At 36.3% G+C, this 14,352-nt stretch overlaps 1 protein-coding gene across 1 annotated transcript; it reads right to left on the bottom strand.

Annotated features, from left to right (window-relative positions):
• Positions 1-65: 65 nt before the first annotated feature.
• LOC107763624 (potassium transporter 7) lies at positions 66-11,243 on the bottom strand. The gene is given in 11 exon segments (XM_016582113.2): positions 66-942; positions 1,339-1,861; positions 2,603-2,857; positions 3,074-3,188; positions 3,349-3,401; positions 6,341-6,601; positions 7,488-7,538; positions 7,691-7,939; positions 8,028-8,232; positions 8,235-8,258; positions 10,586-11,243. Coding segments are annotated over 11 exon segments (2,562 nt in total). The 5' UTR covers positions 10,877-11,243; the 3' UTR covers positions 66-407.
• Positions 11,244-14,352: the final 3,109 nt, after the last annotated feature.

Raw genomic sequence — 14,352 nt, 5'->3', positions numbered from 1 at the left:
AAATGAACTCGTCACCGCAACGAGCTGCAAACACATCAGTCATCCCACAAGCAAAACCTATAAAATTTATACACAAGGTTGAACATCATGCATTAGTAAAAAAAGAATTACAATTACATGGATTTGCATGTCTTGGCAATCATTACAGTCCCAGGTGCAACCCGACAAACTTGGGTGATGAATCCGTTGTACAACTATAACAAACGCAAAATCTTCCAAGCTTCTAAGACGACGGACATCAAAATTCAGCTCTGCGATAAGCAACAGGCGTGTGGCCGTTTCTGTGCATCCATCAATCAAATTGTGTGGCATTGATTATGCTGTACATAACAGCCAAGTTGTCCGATAGGCGATTACCTGAATTTTTGCCAAAATAGCTCATATGGACCTTTACAGAAAAAGCCAACTCACACCATATACTGCATGCCAACTTGCACTAAATGTGAATGTGGTACACTCAAATTGGCAATTCCCCTCCTACTATTCTTTCTCAAGAAAGCGTAAAAATAATTTATGATAAGCTTCTTAATGAACCATGAATCCTTCCTTGCCCTAACATCTCCATGACCAAGAAGATAGACCACACCAGATTCTTTGGCCTTGCGAATGAACGAGAGCTCCTTGTCAAGGGATTGTTCTGCATCAGACAATAACGACTCAGAAGAAGTCCCAGGTTTCAGCTCTTCTGAAGTGCTTTCTTCCATAACTGCCTTTCCTGTGCCCCTAAAATCCGCCAAGAGAGGAACGCCTAGTGAATAAACACTTCCATTTGGAGCTACAAGGACCCTCGAGAAGGCATACTCTTCTTCAGAGTTCGAACCATCGCCATCACTTTCAAGTGATCGCTCCTGAGCTTCTCTGCGTATGAACTTCTCGAGACTTTCAATGAGCAGTTGCTCAAAAGTGTGGTGATTTTCTTTACGAGCATCCTTGTACCCATATCTGTGGGTCCAAAGTTTTGACAGAGAAATTAGTAGCCAAGAAAACTTAAATGCACATCAATTGCAGAAGAGAATGCAAATATTACGACAGAAAACTGTTGAAATCTATAAGCATCCAAAGCAGAGGGCATACGAAGATAAGCTGGTCGTTTAGCCATTACTTGTTTACAGAAAAGAATTAACCATCATACACATAGGTTTGCCCTAAAGATTTAAGAAATTTCCAGCTTCTCAAAGGTGATGGTCCACCACACATTCATTTAGCCATCTGACATGCAACAGTCTTAATAAGGTTGGTCTCAAGATTTGTGCAAGCGTGTAGATTTATTATAGCTCTCTGTCACATCAGTTGGTCTATGTAGTGAAGGCACTAGCAAAACAGGGAAATTTAGTATACCTGGCAACACAACGGAATATGTGGTAGCTTTTGGGGCAGACTCGCCGGAACAGAAACCTTTCATTCTGAGGTACAACTGGAAGAGGAACATATTTTATACAAACAAAAATGATCATGGAATGCACAGCAGGTAGAGTGGTGAGAAAGTGTCCGAATATGGCTGGTATTCCCTTTGCTAGTTCATTATAAAGCAAGCCAATTCCAGGAGCTCTGATAGTTCCAAGGTTGGGGCCCAGTTCCCGCAACAAATCCATAGACATCTTTTGCTTGACTTCAGTTTCATACTTCAGCTTGCTTCCATAATTCCAGATGTACATAATCAGGAACAAGACTACAGCAAAGACAAGTATAATCCAACTTCCATCTCCCACACTCCATAAAACAGATGAGAAGAATGTTAACTCCAATCCCAAGAATATAATGAGAAAACTTAGCACAATTAAGATGTTGATCTGCCATATCAGAAGCATAACAATAGTAACCAATATTGTTGTCATCATCATCACCCCAAGCTCCGCTACAGCTGTCAAACAGGGTTTGCATAAGAAATCAACAAGGCAGTCAATAAATAATTTGATGAAAACTTGGAAGCACCTTATGTTTTTCATCTAAAAAGACAACTCTCTAAATTGAACACCAAAAACTACAAGAATGTTTTCTCCTGTCTACCATGGTTCACAAGCAATAACTCTTCATACCAGAGGTACGTTAAGTTTCTTCACGAATAAATCAATCATTGTACGTATACTACACACTTCAAACGTACTGTACCACAAAAGAATATGTAGAACATCTGATGCATGAGAATTAGGGTTTCAATGACAACAAACCAGCATTTTGTCAAACAGTTATACAAGTGTTTCCTGTCATCTTCAAATTTTGATAACTTGAAAAATAAAAGTAAAGTATTGAAAGATAGTACGACATTAAAGATTTTCACAAATGAGTTTGAAAACACACTATGTTTCTGAAACACCAGTCAAATCAATGTAATAACAAGTTAACAAGATGGTAGTTTTTTATTATTATAAGTGACCATGTTATATAAATAAAAGAAGCACAACGATTATGTAGTGGTTACATCGGAAGACAAGTTAACAAATAACAAGACAGTAGATGGACAAGGTATTTCAATTTTGTATCTACCAACTTTCAAACATTAATCAGGAAGCTCCATGTGCACATCACAACAAACAATAAATATTAAGGTAAAACAGAAAGAGCAATCAGCAACGAAATTGCAAGGTCTAAAGAGAAAGATTACCATAAGCATTTCCAATCTCATATATACTTGAGATAGAGCAGACCAACACCAAAGACAACGCCAGAAGAAACCAGTTCATGCCTGGGATATAAATCTGACCCATGAACTTCCGAGACGTATGAACAATCTTAAGGCGAGGGAAGCAGCCTAGAGCTGTAGATTGTTTAATGCAAGAAAAAGTTGCTGTGGTCATTGCTCTACTGGCAATCAAAGCAGCTATATTGGCAATCAAGAAGACAGGCCAGAAAGCTCCACCTGCATACAATTGCAGAATTTCACCCATCGAGTACTTTGTCTGTGTGCCCTTTTATATTCAGAAACGTATCTGTAATGAAAACTACACACAATCATGACACTTCTGTTTCGATATGTATTGTTATATCTCCCATCATTATTCTCATAATTTTTTCAAAATTAATTATAAATAAACAAGATGTTTTCAGAGTGAGCGCTGCAGGACTAGAAACTTACTTGGCACAGAAGAGAAGAAAGCTTGTGTTGTATCGGCATGGTTCTCCATCAGGTAAGCAGCTTGACCAAGGTATCCCAATAGAAGGCATGGCAGCACAAGGAACATAAATGTAAGCTGTAAATTAAACAACGTTATATAATCAATAACTATCTGTCAAATTGGACATCATTAGTGGCATATAAGAGGGAGGCAGGGTTATCCCAAAGATGCATGGATCTATGGTATTATATTAATTGCAGCACCCATTTCCACCAAAAAAGTCTCTGCTGCATACCTGAACTGACCTCACGGAAAAATAGCAAAGATCTGCAAACATTGCCTCAGAACCTGAATTTCAGAATTAGTGATCAGCTGTATATCTCAGAAAATATATTTAAAAACAGCTATAATGGAAAAATTATAAACACAACATATCCTAGAAACTCGAAAAGGAGATACTCGATCTGTTGTATGCATATTATAAGCCCAAACAAACTCTTCGAGAAAAAGGGTGATACAACAGATAAGCAAAAGCTATCTTTGTCCAGGTGGTACAAGAAAAACATTAGGAAAATACTGTGGGCCAATATCAATGCCAAGGTTAAAGGTTTATGCCATTCAAAATCCATGCTCTCGCAAAAGAGAGGTAAAGAAAATAATTTGTCAAACCCCTATGTGTATTCTCTAGTTAAACACATGGAAGAGCTATACCCTGGCGGGTTGGACCAAAACCCAAAAACTAAGTTCTTGAAGCAGAACAATCAGCAGAAGATTAAACAAGTAGAACTAGGACACAATAATTAATAGGCCAAGCGATAAATGAACACGAAGAGGCGTTTTGTTATGTTTTCCTCACAAGACAACATGCTAATTAGAAGATAGATTAATTTTTAGAACTGGTTATGTTGCATATAAAAGTTTGACCCAAAGTTTTACCCTTTAGAAAAAGTTAGAGGACAAAAAAAAGGGAAAATGATACTATATAGCCGCTCTCAAAATAATAGATAAATATATATATTTTGTATCTTATATACAAATTTTATACACTTTTTCGGCTACTGAATGTAAATAGTTTCTGGCGCGAGCTAAAAGTGAAAAAAGCCCAAAAGGAAATGCATGTCTCTGAAAGAGGCCCTTACTTAGAAGGGCTTCGCGATCTCAGTGGATTCTATTTTATTGTAACTGCATTGACCACGCAGGTTACGACAAGAAAGAGAGAAATAACTTAAAGAAGGCAACTTTCATACCCTACAATGGAAATGAGAATACAGCAATGAGAACAAGCTTATTAAGGTGATCAGAAAGATAGTCAAGATGGAAATTTGATCAAACACCAGATTGGGAAGTGAAATGATAATTGTTTCACACGTAGCATGACTTCTACTGGCTCTAATAAAAAACCCATCACTTTTACAGGCAAATCTTGTTCAAGCGGAATCTGCAAAATGTACTAATCAGTGTCAAAGGAAACAACTTAAAAGGCATCCATGTCCAAGGGCCGCCTTTTTACCAGAACTTGAAAAAAGTTCATGCTGAAGCCCTATCTATCCAGGGAAATCTCTGGAGCTGCAACCTTTTGGTGATTCACGTCAAGCAATATATGAGTCCCAAAACTTTACTTCTACAGTGGAAGCCAGTTTAGTAAGTCACTTCAGCCTGCAAATACTTATCTTGCCGTAACCCCTAGAACACACAGAAACCCAATCTCGTTCTCTTAGGGCTATGATAGCACTATGTTTAAATTGACTTCCCCTAGGGGGGAGAGAGAGAAAATAAGAAATGGATAGGTTTAAAATGATGTTTCTTAGCAATAAGTTTGCAGGAAAATGCTAATGAAGTAAATTGCAAATACATCTCATGTTGTGCCAATATGAAGAGAATAGAGAAGTCCAACATTCAGAAAGCAAGCTCAGTGGAGCAAACATCAACCTTCTTGACTCAACTCAATTAAACCCCATGGAAAAAAGGTGCTTACAAGGTTGGACAAAATCATGAGGGACTTTCTCTGGGAAGGAAACAGCAGCTCTCACAAGTATCACTTGATAAAATGGAATAAGGTCTTGCAGCATAAATGCAATGGTGGACTGGGGGTGAGAGATCTAGACATGCACAATAAAGGTCTGCTAATGAAATGGCTCTGGAGATATGGCACATGTGAACCAAGTCTATGGAAGGAGGTGATCAACGCAAAACATGGGCTTAACGACAATTGGAGCACCAAAACTGTCAATGCACCCTATGGAGTAAGGCCCTGGAAGTATATTAGCAAACTGGGGAATGAATTTTTTCAGAATATTCATTTCAAGCCAGGCAGTGGAATTCACATTAAGTTTTGGAAGGATAGATGGCTAAACAACATTGCTCTCATGGAGGACTATCCCAGCTTATTCAACATTGCCTTGGACAAGAATTCTTCAATTGCTCATAACAGGGCAATAATAATTTGGATGTGCATCTCAGGATATCTATTCAAGACGGGGAGATGAAAAACTTGATGGAAATGCTAGCAAGATTGGAGGCCTACAACATTGATGAGAATGTTTCAGACAGTATGCGATGGGGCTGTAAGGGTTTTTTCAATGTTAAAGATTGCTATAGGCTACTTAACAATCAGAATCAGGTATTGCACTCATGGCCTTGAAAACTGATATGGAGGACAAAATTACCAGTGAAGGTGACATGCTTCAATTGGATTGCCCTTCATGAAGCTTGCTTAACACAAGATAACCTTAACAGAAGGGGATTTCAGCTGGTCGACAGATGTTATCTTTGCATGAGGTACCAGGAAACAGTTAGCCGCCTATTTCTGCACTGCCCAGTAGCCACAGACCTATGGAACATGTTCTACTGTAATTTTGGCCTACGTTGGGTCATGCCACAGAGCCTGAGAGAGGCACATATGAGCTGGAGTCTTTGGGAGGTTGATAAGGCCATCGAGAAGATCTGGCTTATGATCCCTGCAACTATTTTTTGGTGTTTATGGAATGAGAGGAATACAAGATGTTTTGATGGCACCTCAACCCCAAACCACTTACTCAAATCTAAATGCTTGCTCAATCTTTTTTGCTGGACAAAGTTGTCCCCCGTAAACAGTATTGGACACCTTTTAGATTTTATTAGCTCTCTTGTCCTAGATTGAAACTTTGTTTTGGGGCAAACAATGATCTCCTGTATTTTTGTTTATTTTGCAAATATGCCTCTTCTAACTTTGCATCTTCTTGATGCCCTTTTTAATGAAACATATTACAGTGTCAACTATCAAAAAGAATCAGTTCTCAGGTGTCTACCTGTTGCACACAAAAGACAACCACCAAGAGAGTACCAGGCCTTTGTTGAGTTTCGCTTGAAATAATAGTATATGTGAACAGGATTAAATGCCCTCCAAACACGAGAATCATACTTAATGAGGTTGTAGACACCAATACCACCCAGGGAACAAAACCATATAAACAAAGCAGGACCAACAACAAGACCCACTTTACTTGTCCCATACTGCTGTACGCTGAAGAGAATTACAAGAAATGCCACCGAGATCATCACTACTTGATCTGCAAAAGAAAATAAAATCTAAGAAACTTGAAACAAAAGGGCTTGAAGGTGCAAAATTATAAAAGAGTGAATGGACTTCATTTTCTCGTCTGATTATAGAAAGTTAAATAACATTCCGGATTTAGTTTTAGCACTTTCTGCTCAAGTGTTCAGAAAATGAGTTTTTTATAAATCAGTGTTGGCCCAAATTATCGGATCTTCAATTATACCAGCTAGCCAATAACTCACAGGAATCCCCTTCATGCAACCACATTCATTGAGCTATGTGCACTAATTTTGCAATAATAATTAAGGACTTCATCACCACAAGATTCAAAGAACAAATACTTGAGAGTAATTGGGCAGCAGCAATCCCACATCAAACTTCAACAACATTAGATATGACAATCCAAAAATAAAAGGCTAGTAAAATCACTACATCATCAGATGATATAATTTGGCCTATATTAAGGTCATGATGGGATATCTCACATCACACAATTAGTCTTCCTTTAGCAATCTTTGTTCTGACATTATTCACTGGCAACAAATACTCAGCAATGCAACATGCAACATGCAACATATTCATAAAATCCTTCAATTACTGAGCCAGGTGATGGCAGTGAAGTTTACACCTCGTTGCCCGTGGACTATCAGAATATAAAGCAAATTCGAGCCATTTCTTGATTAGCCTGTGTCATCTTTGCAAAGAGTGCTTACTTTCTATATATAGTTCCAATTTCCACAGATGTCCTTAAAGGGGTGGTACAATGAAATTTATGAGCACGCCATTTGTAAGACTATTTCAGTTTGTGGAGCTTTTATAACTGACAGAGTAATAGATCAATAAAAAATGGCAATGCTATCTATTTCAGAAAGTGAACAATTTTATACAGGTAGCATTACCTTGCTTAACCCCAGAAACTCCGACTTTTAAGCCACCAACAGCTGACATTACTGCATCAACAATAGTTTAAAACAAACATTAAGTACAACAAAGAAACAAGGAAGGCTGATTTATACAAAAGAAAAAGGAACCCAGAGGACCATAATACAGCAACCATCCACTTCTCAGAACCAAAAGAATTTGTAAAATGTCCTAGGGATACCTGACATAGCAGGTGTAACAACACCATCAGCAATCACCATTGAAGTGCCAGCAAGAACTAAGATCAGAAGAAGCTTTTTCAATGTCAATGAAGCCTCTAGTCTTTCCTTTAGTTTTAAAGATCTCTCAAGTTCTGGAGATGGCACCTTTAGTCTAAAGCTTGATATGCGAGCATCTGATGGAAGTTGATTGGGGAGAAGATTAACCTTTGCATGCCTACAAAGCAATGAGTACAAAGCAAAGGTACCACCTGCAGTTATTAACCAACTAATTGAATAAATCAGAGTGTAATGTGGTAAATGTCATGAAACGATTAGCCAGTTTAAATGATAGCTTACCTTCACCGTCATCGTTGGCCCAAAGAACAATAAGGACATATTTAACCAAGGGAATGAGGATTAAGGTATATAAAACAAGGGATAATGCACCAAGAACGTCTTCATTGCTATTGACCGGGGCCTTACTAAACATCACACTAAAGGTATACAAGGGACTTGTTCCCACGTCGCCAAAAACAACTCCAAGAGTCTGAAAAGCCAACAGAGGATTGTCCTACCCGCTGAGACATCCTGCAAAATAAATACAAAATTTAGATAATTCTGCATCTGTTGTTCAAAATCAAAATCATGTAAGTTTGGTCAAAACATAAGTCAAATAAAAGCTAGCATTCCCTGGAAAGGACCTTTACCCAATGAAGTTAAGATAAAAAGCAGTATTGTCAAAGGTTTGTTTGAGGCATGCTTCAGTCCTGAAGCAAGGTGCAAACTAGGCTGAGTGCTTCGCCTCCCTTGGGCAATGCTTTAGTTCAGGCACCAAGCCGCTACGGCTTACATCTCATCACCAATCACCCATAGGCTATGTATTGAAGAAGACAGCACTACACAATAGCTATTCCAATAATTCTTTTGTCTAAATAATTGTTGTTTTTGCTTATTGTTATTTTCTTGTATTACATGTATTTTTTCATTATATCTTCATTTGCACCTTTTTCATTAAAGTTTGCACTTTATGAGCTCTTTGCGCTTAAAATCCAACAGACTAATGCTTTTTCTATTTTTCGTGTTCGATAGAAAAAGGAGCCATTAGACAAAGCCAAAAGCAAATTGCAAGTGAAGGTTCTCATATTAAGTCCATCACTGATCGGTGGTTGACTCATTCAAGAACTTAGATGGCATTTGCATCAAAATTCGAAGAAGAGCTTTTTGCACAAATAAAATCTTTTTAAAAAAAATCAACCTAACAACAGGAAAGAAGAAATTTTCAGTTTTTAGGTGGTGTTGCTTCAAAATTTGAAGAAGAATTATTGCAAAAAAGAATATACGGAGAAGGGTTTTTGCGGAAAAAAAATACATACATATATAATAATAACTTATTTTCAACCAATCATCAAGAAAGAAAAGTTTTTTCAGTTTTCCAAATAAAATTGATATCCGTTAGTGGTGCCTGACTTGGTATTTGGTTCAAAAACAACTTTTGCAAAAAAATTTGAAAAAAAAAAAATTACAAAACAAGTTTCCAGATTTTTTGAAGCAAATGCCAACCTAGAAGCTTGTAGTAACTATATCATCTTTCTAGTATTTGTTATTAGTACCTGACTTGGCCCATTATGACTAGCTGGTATTAGCTCATGTGTGAAGCATTACCATTTATCTTGTAGCAATAATAGCCGGCAGATTCTTGGCCCCCTTATTTTTTTAATGGTAAGGTACTGTGGATAACAAAAAACCACCACTAACAGATTCTAGGCCCCTTTTGCGCCTTGATTTTAGCCTATTTTGCTGGCAGCATCATTTTTCTTTTAAAAGATTTGCAGGCAATGACACCTTCTCAAAAAAAAAAAAAGATTTGCAGGCAATGACACTGGCAGAGCATTCACTGCAGAATGCTGGCTTTCAGCCATTTCTTCGGGCTGAAAGGCTTATTCCTCTGCACACAGCTTCAAGTTTGCTGGATAGTCATTTCACACCTTAATTTTCTATAGGTATAGCCATCAAATGACTTCTGGCCTAGTCTCGATCTAGATTGGAAATGTTTTTGTCTCTAACAAGAAGGTAACTGGCATTCACATGTCATTCGTGGTAAAGAAACTATAGGATATGTGAACTTGGACAAAGGACATTAGCTTAGTCAGAAAGGTGAAACTTCCAGTCAGATTAAAACAGCACTAAGTGATAAATCGGCATTGGTGAGCTGTAAAATGCATGATTAAATGCATTAATTTAATGGGATGGAGTGCAAAGTTTCAGTAGCTGAAGGAAATGTCAGCTTGCAGATTTACTGGAGCATTGTCACAAACAGAATAGGAGAAAAAAAGATAAATACTTCTCTGATTACTAAGAAAAGAGCTAAGCACGCACCTAGATCCAGTTCAACAACTTTGTATGTTCTTTCCTTCTTCATAAAAGGCTTAAACAAGCTTGAGTTTCATGCTTCTTTCTCTAAGCTTGACTAACTCTTTCTGTCCATTTATTAAAGTTCTTGTAGTCTTCTGTTTATCTACCTCTAGTACATCAAATGAGCATCAACAGACTCCACATTTCAGTTCCTTCTTTTGTTGTTGTTAAGAAAATGATCTTCACAACAAATAGATTCTATGATAGGTTGATCATGTAAAGAAAGAACAGCAATACAGCGTTGCACCAGCCGCTGGCATTAACTAGCAACATTAGTAAACTTCATTTTTTTCAACTTCTTCAGTTATCAATTTGGAATGGCATTGGCCCAAATAAAGCGAACGGATGTAGAAGTTTCATATAGCTTATCACAAATAGTTTACTATTAAGGCGTAGTTATTGTTATATTAGTCTGGAAGGTATAAACTGATAGTATAAGAAGCTTCTAGAAAAATTAGTAGGATTAATAGCAAGTGCAGATAAAGAAATTACCAAAAATTCACCTCATAGTCGTTCTTTTGAGCACCGGGAACATCAAGAGCTTCCACATCAAACGAATCAATACGAGGACCAGTACGGATCAGCTTCTGCTCCGCATTATCCTCATCATCAGAGTCCAATTCCAAGCCATTTAGCGGTGTCGAATCGCCATCTCCATCCACAGTATCGCGATCAACACTATCAATCTCCGAATCATCCTCGTCCTGAAATACCCAGCGTGATTCAATCGAATCCATAGACGCTAATCTGCCATTTTGCCGGTCCCTTTCCCTCTCTAAACCCTCGTCCATCATCTCAAAACTACTCTCAGGCTTCGATTAGTGCGCTTGTGAATCAGAAGTATGCCATTTCGAAATGACGGAGTATATATACGTATGCATTTATGTAAATATAGACGTAATGGTGTAGAAAAGCAGCTGTAGCTGAGAGAGTGCAGTGAATCGAAACCCTAAAAGTTACAGAAGGTTTTGGATGAGATGAAGATTTTCAGCTGCGTGTGTCTGTGGTATGGATCGAGCAGTGAGGGGTTACGTGGGTGGCAAGTGGCAAGTGGCAACGCCTTTTTGTTTGAAACAGCCAAAGCGTGGTGGTGCACGCCGTGAATAGAGTGAATCTGTGACTGTGACTGTGACAACCCGCGCTTGCTTTTTGCTTTTAATATCTATCAAGGTGTATGCAGCGTAACCCCTCACTGCTTTGAGGCGAGGGTCTGCTGGACACAGTGTCTGATCATCGGGTAGAGGGATAGAGGTAAGGTATGCGTACATATTACCCTCTTCATACCCCATTTGTAAAATTACACTGGTTGTTGTTTTTGTTGTTGGTGGTGTATGCAGCGTGATGGCTGCATACATGTTCCAATGCCAATTTTCTTTTATTTTACTTAGAGTTTAGCAGATTACTTTTAAGTTTTTTTTATATTTTTATGTAAGGTTTATTTTTTTAACTTATTGTAAAGTGGTCAATATTCTTTATAATTAATTTCATCTAATAATTCTTTATTAATTGACAATACAGTCAATCTATTTAATCCTTTTTAAATATTATTTTAAAGAGCTCCATGTTGAGGATGTATTAACGCTTCAATCCCTCTTTCTCTTTTTTAAATTGTGTAAATAAGTAATCTCATTGATATTTTTTATTTGACAAATTTAAATTCTAAATTAATATATAATATAAAAACAACATCTACATTATAAAAATAACAAATGTTAAATTAAAAGAAAAAATAGTAGAAATTGAAAACAATAAAGCATGATTCTAGAAGTTGAATTACTTGATATTAAAATATAATTTCATTGTTCTACTGCTTAAGAACTTGAAAAAAATGAAAAAGTATGTGTACTTTAATCTATTTGATGTTCTTTATGTTATTTTTTTGAGAGAATAAACAATTCAATATATAAAAAAATGTACAAAGTATAAATTTTAATGAGACTGGAGGAAAAAAAAGGTATATTAATGACAAAGTATAAATTATTAAATGATCGCTATTTAATCATTTTTAACATAAAGATCTTATATCTTTTAGTTAAAAACATTCATTGCTTTTTCAAAAAATTAAATATAAAATTCACTATTAAAAAATGAGGACTCACTAATTTGGGGGCCTAAGACCATTGCCTTAGTGGCTTTGGCCTTGAGCCGGCCCCGTAGATGAGAAATATATCAAAATAGACACAAATATTTAATGTGATTTGGTTAGTTGACCTATATCTACTGGTGGAGATCAATAATTCATTATACAAAAGAGAGTACAAAATATCGAGAGAATATAACCTTACAAAGATGAAATATTGCATTTAAATCTAATAAACTTAACTTCAAAACTCTAAGTTCAGCAAGAAGTATTCCGACAAACAAATCAGAATTACCTTTATAGTTTAAACTTATTGTATTCACATATCTTCCGTTTTGGCCTAAGTCTAAATCCCACTGCATTTTAGGCTTTTCTCTTTTCTAGATTCTTTCTTCCCAGTATAAAAAACACGTTCATTAAAAAAAGCTAATTACACATTTTATTCACCTCAAATAGAGATTATGAGAAATAAAAATATTTATATGTAATGTAAGCCTCATCACTTTAATTAATCTTTTCAGAATACAAATTAGCTCATTCATAATTTTGAGATAATTTTATATAATTTTTCATAGTAATTAACACATATTTTATGGACTACTAAAAATAATATGTTGATAAACATCAAATTTGAAATGAAAAATAATTTTAACTTCTAGCCATTTATTCTAGATAATATAAACATTAATTAATTAATAGTATTTTATTGGATTATAGTATCTTTTATTAGTGAAGATGAAAAAAAAAATATTGCAAATATTTTATTGTTTAGTTGCTGATTTCGGTAGTTGTAAATATTAGGACTTCGTACCTAATTTAAACAAGAAATAATTTAATAAAGAAAATTACAATTTTTATACTAAATATTAGAAAAATAATTAAATTATGTTTTTATCCAATATAAAATTTATTTTAAAGAATAAAAAAAGATAAACAATATTCTGTTAAGGGATTTCATGATTTTAATATAGTATAGACTAACAAGTTACATTTAGCACTAATTTAGCCTTCAACAAAATGACTAATAGTATATTTGATTTGCGTTCAAATATTTGATTAAAAATAAGGAAACGTGGTTGAAGCATAATATATTATCAAAATACTTTTAGTGCAGGTTGCAATCAAATGCAAGCATACACTTCATTAATTGAACTTCCGGCTATCTCTTTGTCATGGTACATTCAAGTAAAAAAAAATTGAAGATCCAACTGTACGGGTCCAAATTTGAACGATCACGATTATTGATGAATACGACAAATGATGAGATCCTCGTAGCTCTACGTTCTGTGAAGGACGATAGACAAGCGAACAGAAACTGCACGACTTTTACAGTAATGTAGGTCCAATAGGGGGCATTAGGAATATTCCTTCGGATATTCCCTATAATATGCCTTTTAGGGTTCACAAAAGGTTTTGTCCCTTATATATAGCGAGAAAACAACCTTGTAAAGGGGGCTTTTTGGCTTTTCTAGCTAAGAACACTGACTGTGATATTTTTCTACGTAAACGATTGGCATCTTTAACGTTCGATCATTCGTCAAGGAATAGTATCCACTACATTCATCTTACATACCTTTTGTTCTAGAGATTATTATACTTAGCTAAGATTTACCTCTTCATTTTCTTTGATTGATTTATTCAAAAAGGTTACAATATCTTTTGAGTCAAACAATTTGCGCCGTTTGTGAGGATTTCTATAGCTGAGATTTTAGTTTCGTCTAGATCCTTGAAAGGGATAATCACCTCTTCTTAGCCTCGAAAAGACCAATAATGGCAGGAAAGGGGGAAACAAGATTAAAGGCAATAGTAGGTGTCACGAACAACATTCTGGATTCCATCAACGAAGCCGGCAGGGAAGGCAATGAAAACGTAACACCAAGCGTTACACCTGAGGGACGCACGAAAGCGTGATTGTCTCGCGCGAGAGGGAAACCTCAACATCCGCAGTAGGAAAAGCACTGTGGAAAGGCTATTAGAAGAGTGGTTGACAAACACCTTGAGCAGCATACTCGACAAACCCGTTCAAAGCGATATCGGAGGCACAATACACGCAGAAACCGCAATTGTCGCCGATGAGCCAGAAATTCCACGCACATGTAACACTCATGTTGTCATTGATGCAGGTAACGATGCATATGCGGCCATCTTAAAGAAAATGGAAGAGATAGAAAATGAGAACAAAACGCTCCA

The sequence above is a fragment of the Nicotiana tabacum genome, chromosome 7, assembly GCF_000715075.1.
Source record: "Nicotiana tabacum cultivar K326 chromosome 7, ASM71507v2, whole genome shotgun sequence".
Taxonomy (NCBI): domain Eukaryota; kingdom Viridiplantae; phylum Streptophyta; class Magnoliopsida; order Solanales; family Solanaceae; genus Nicotiana; species Nicotiana tabacum.
The sequence above is the reverse complement of the archived record's forward strand: the minus strand, read 5'-3'. Positions and strand labels throughout refer to the sequence as shown.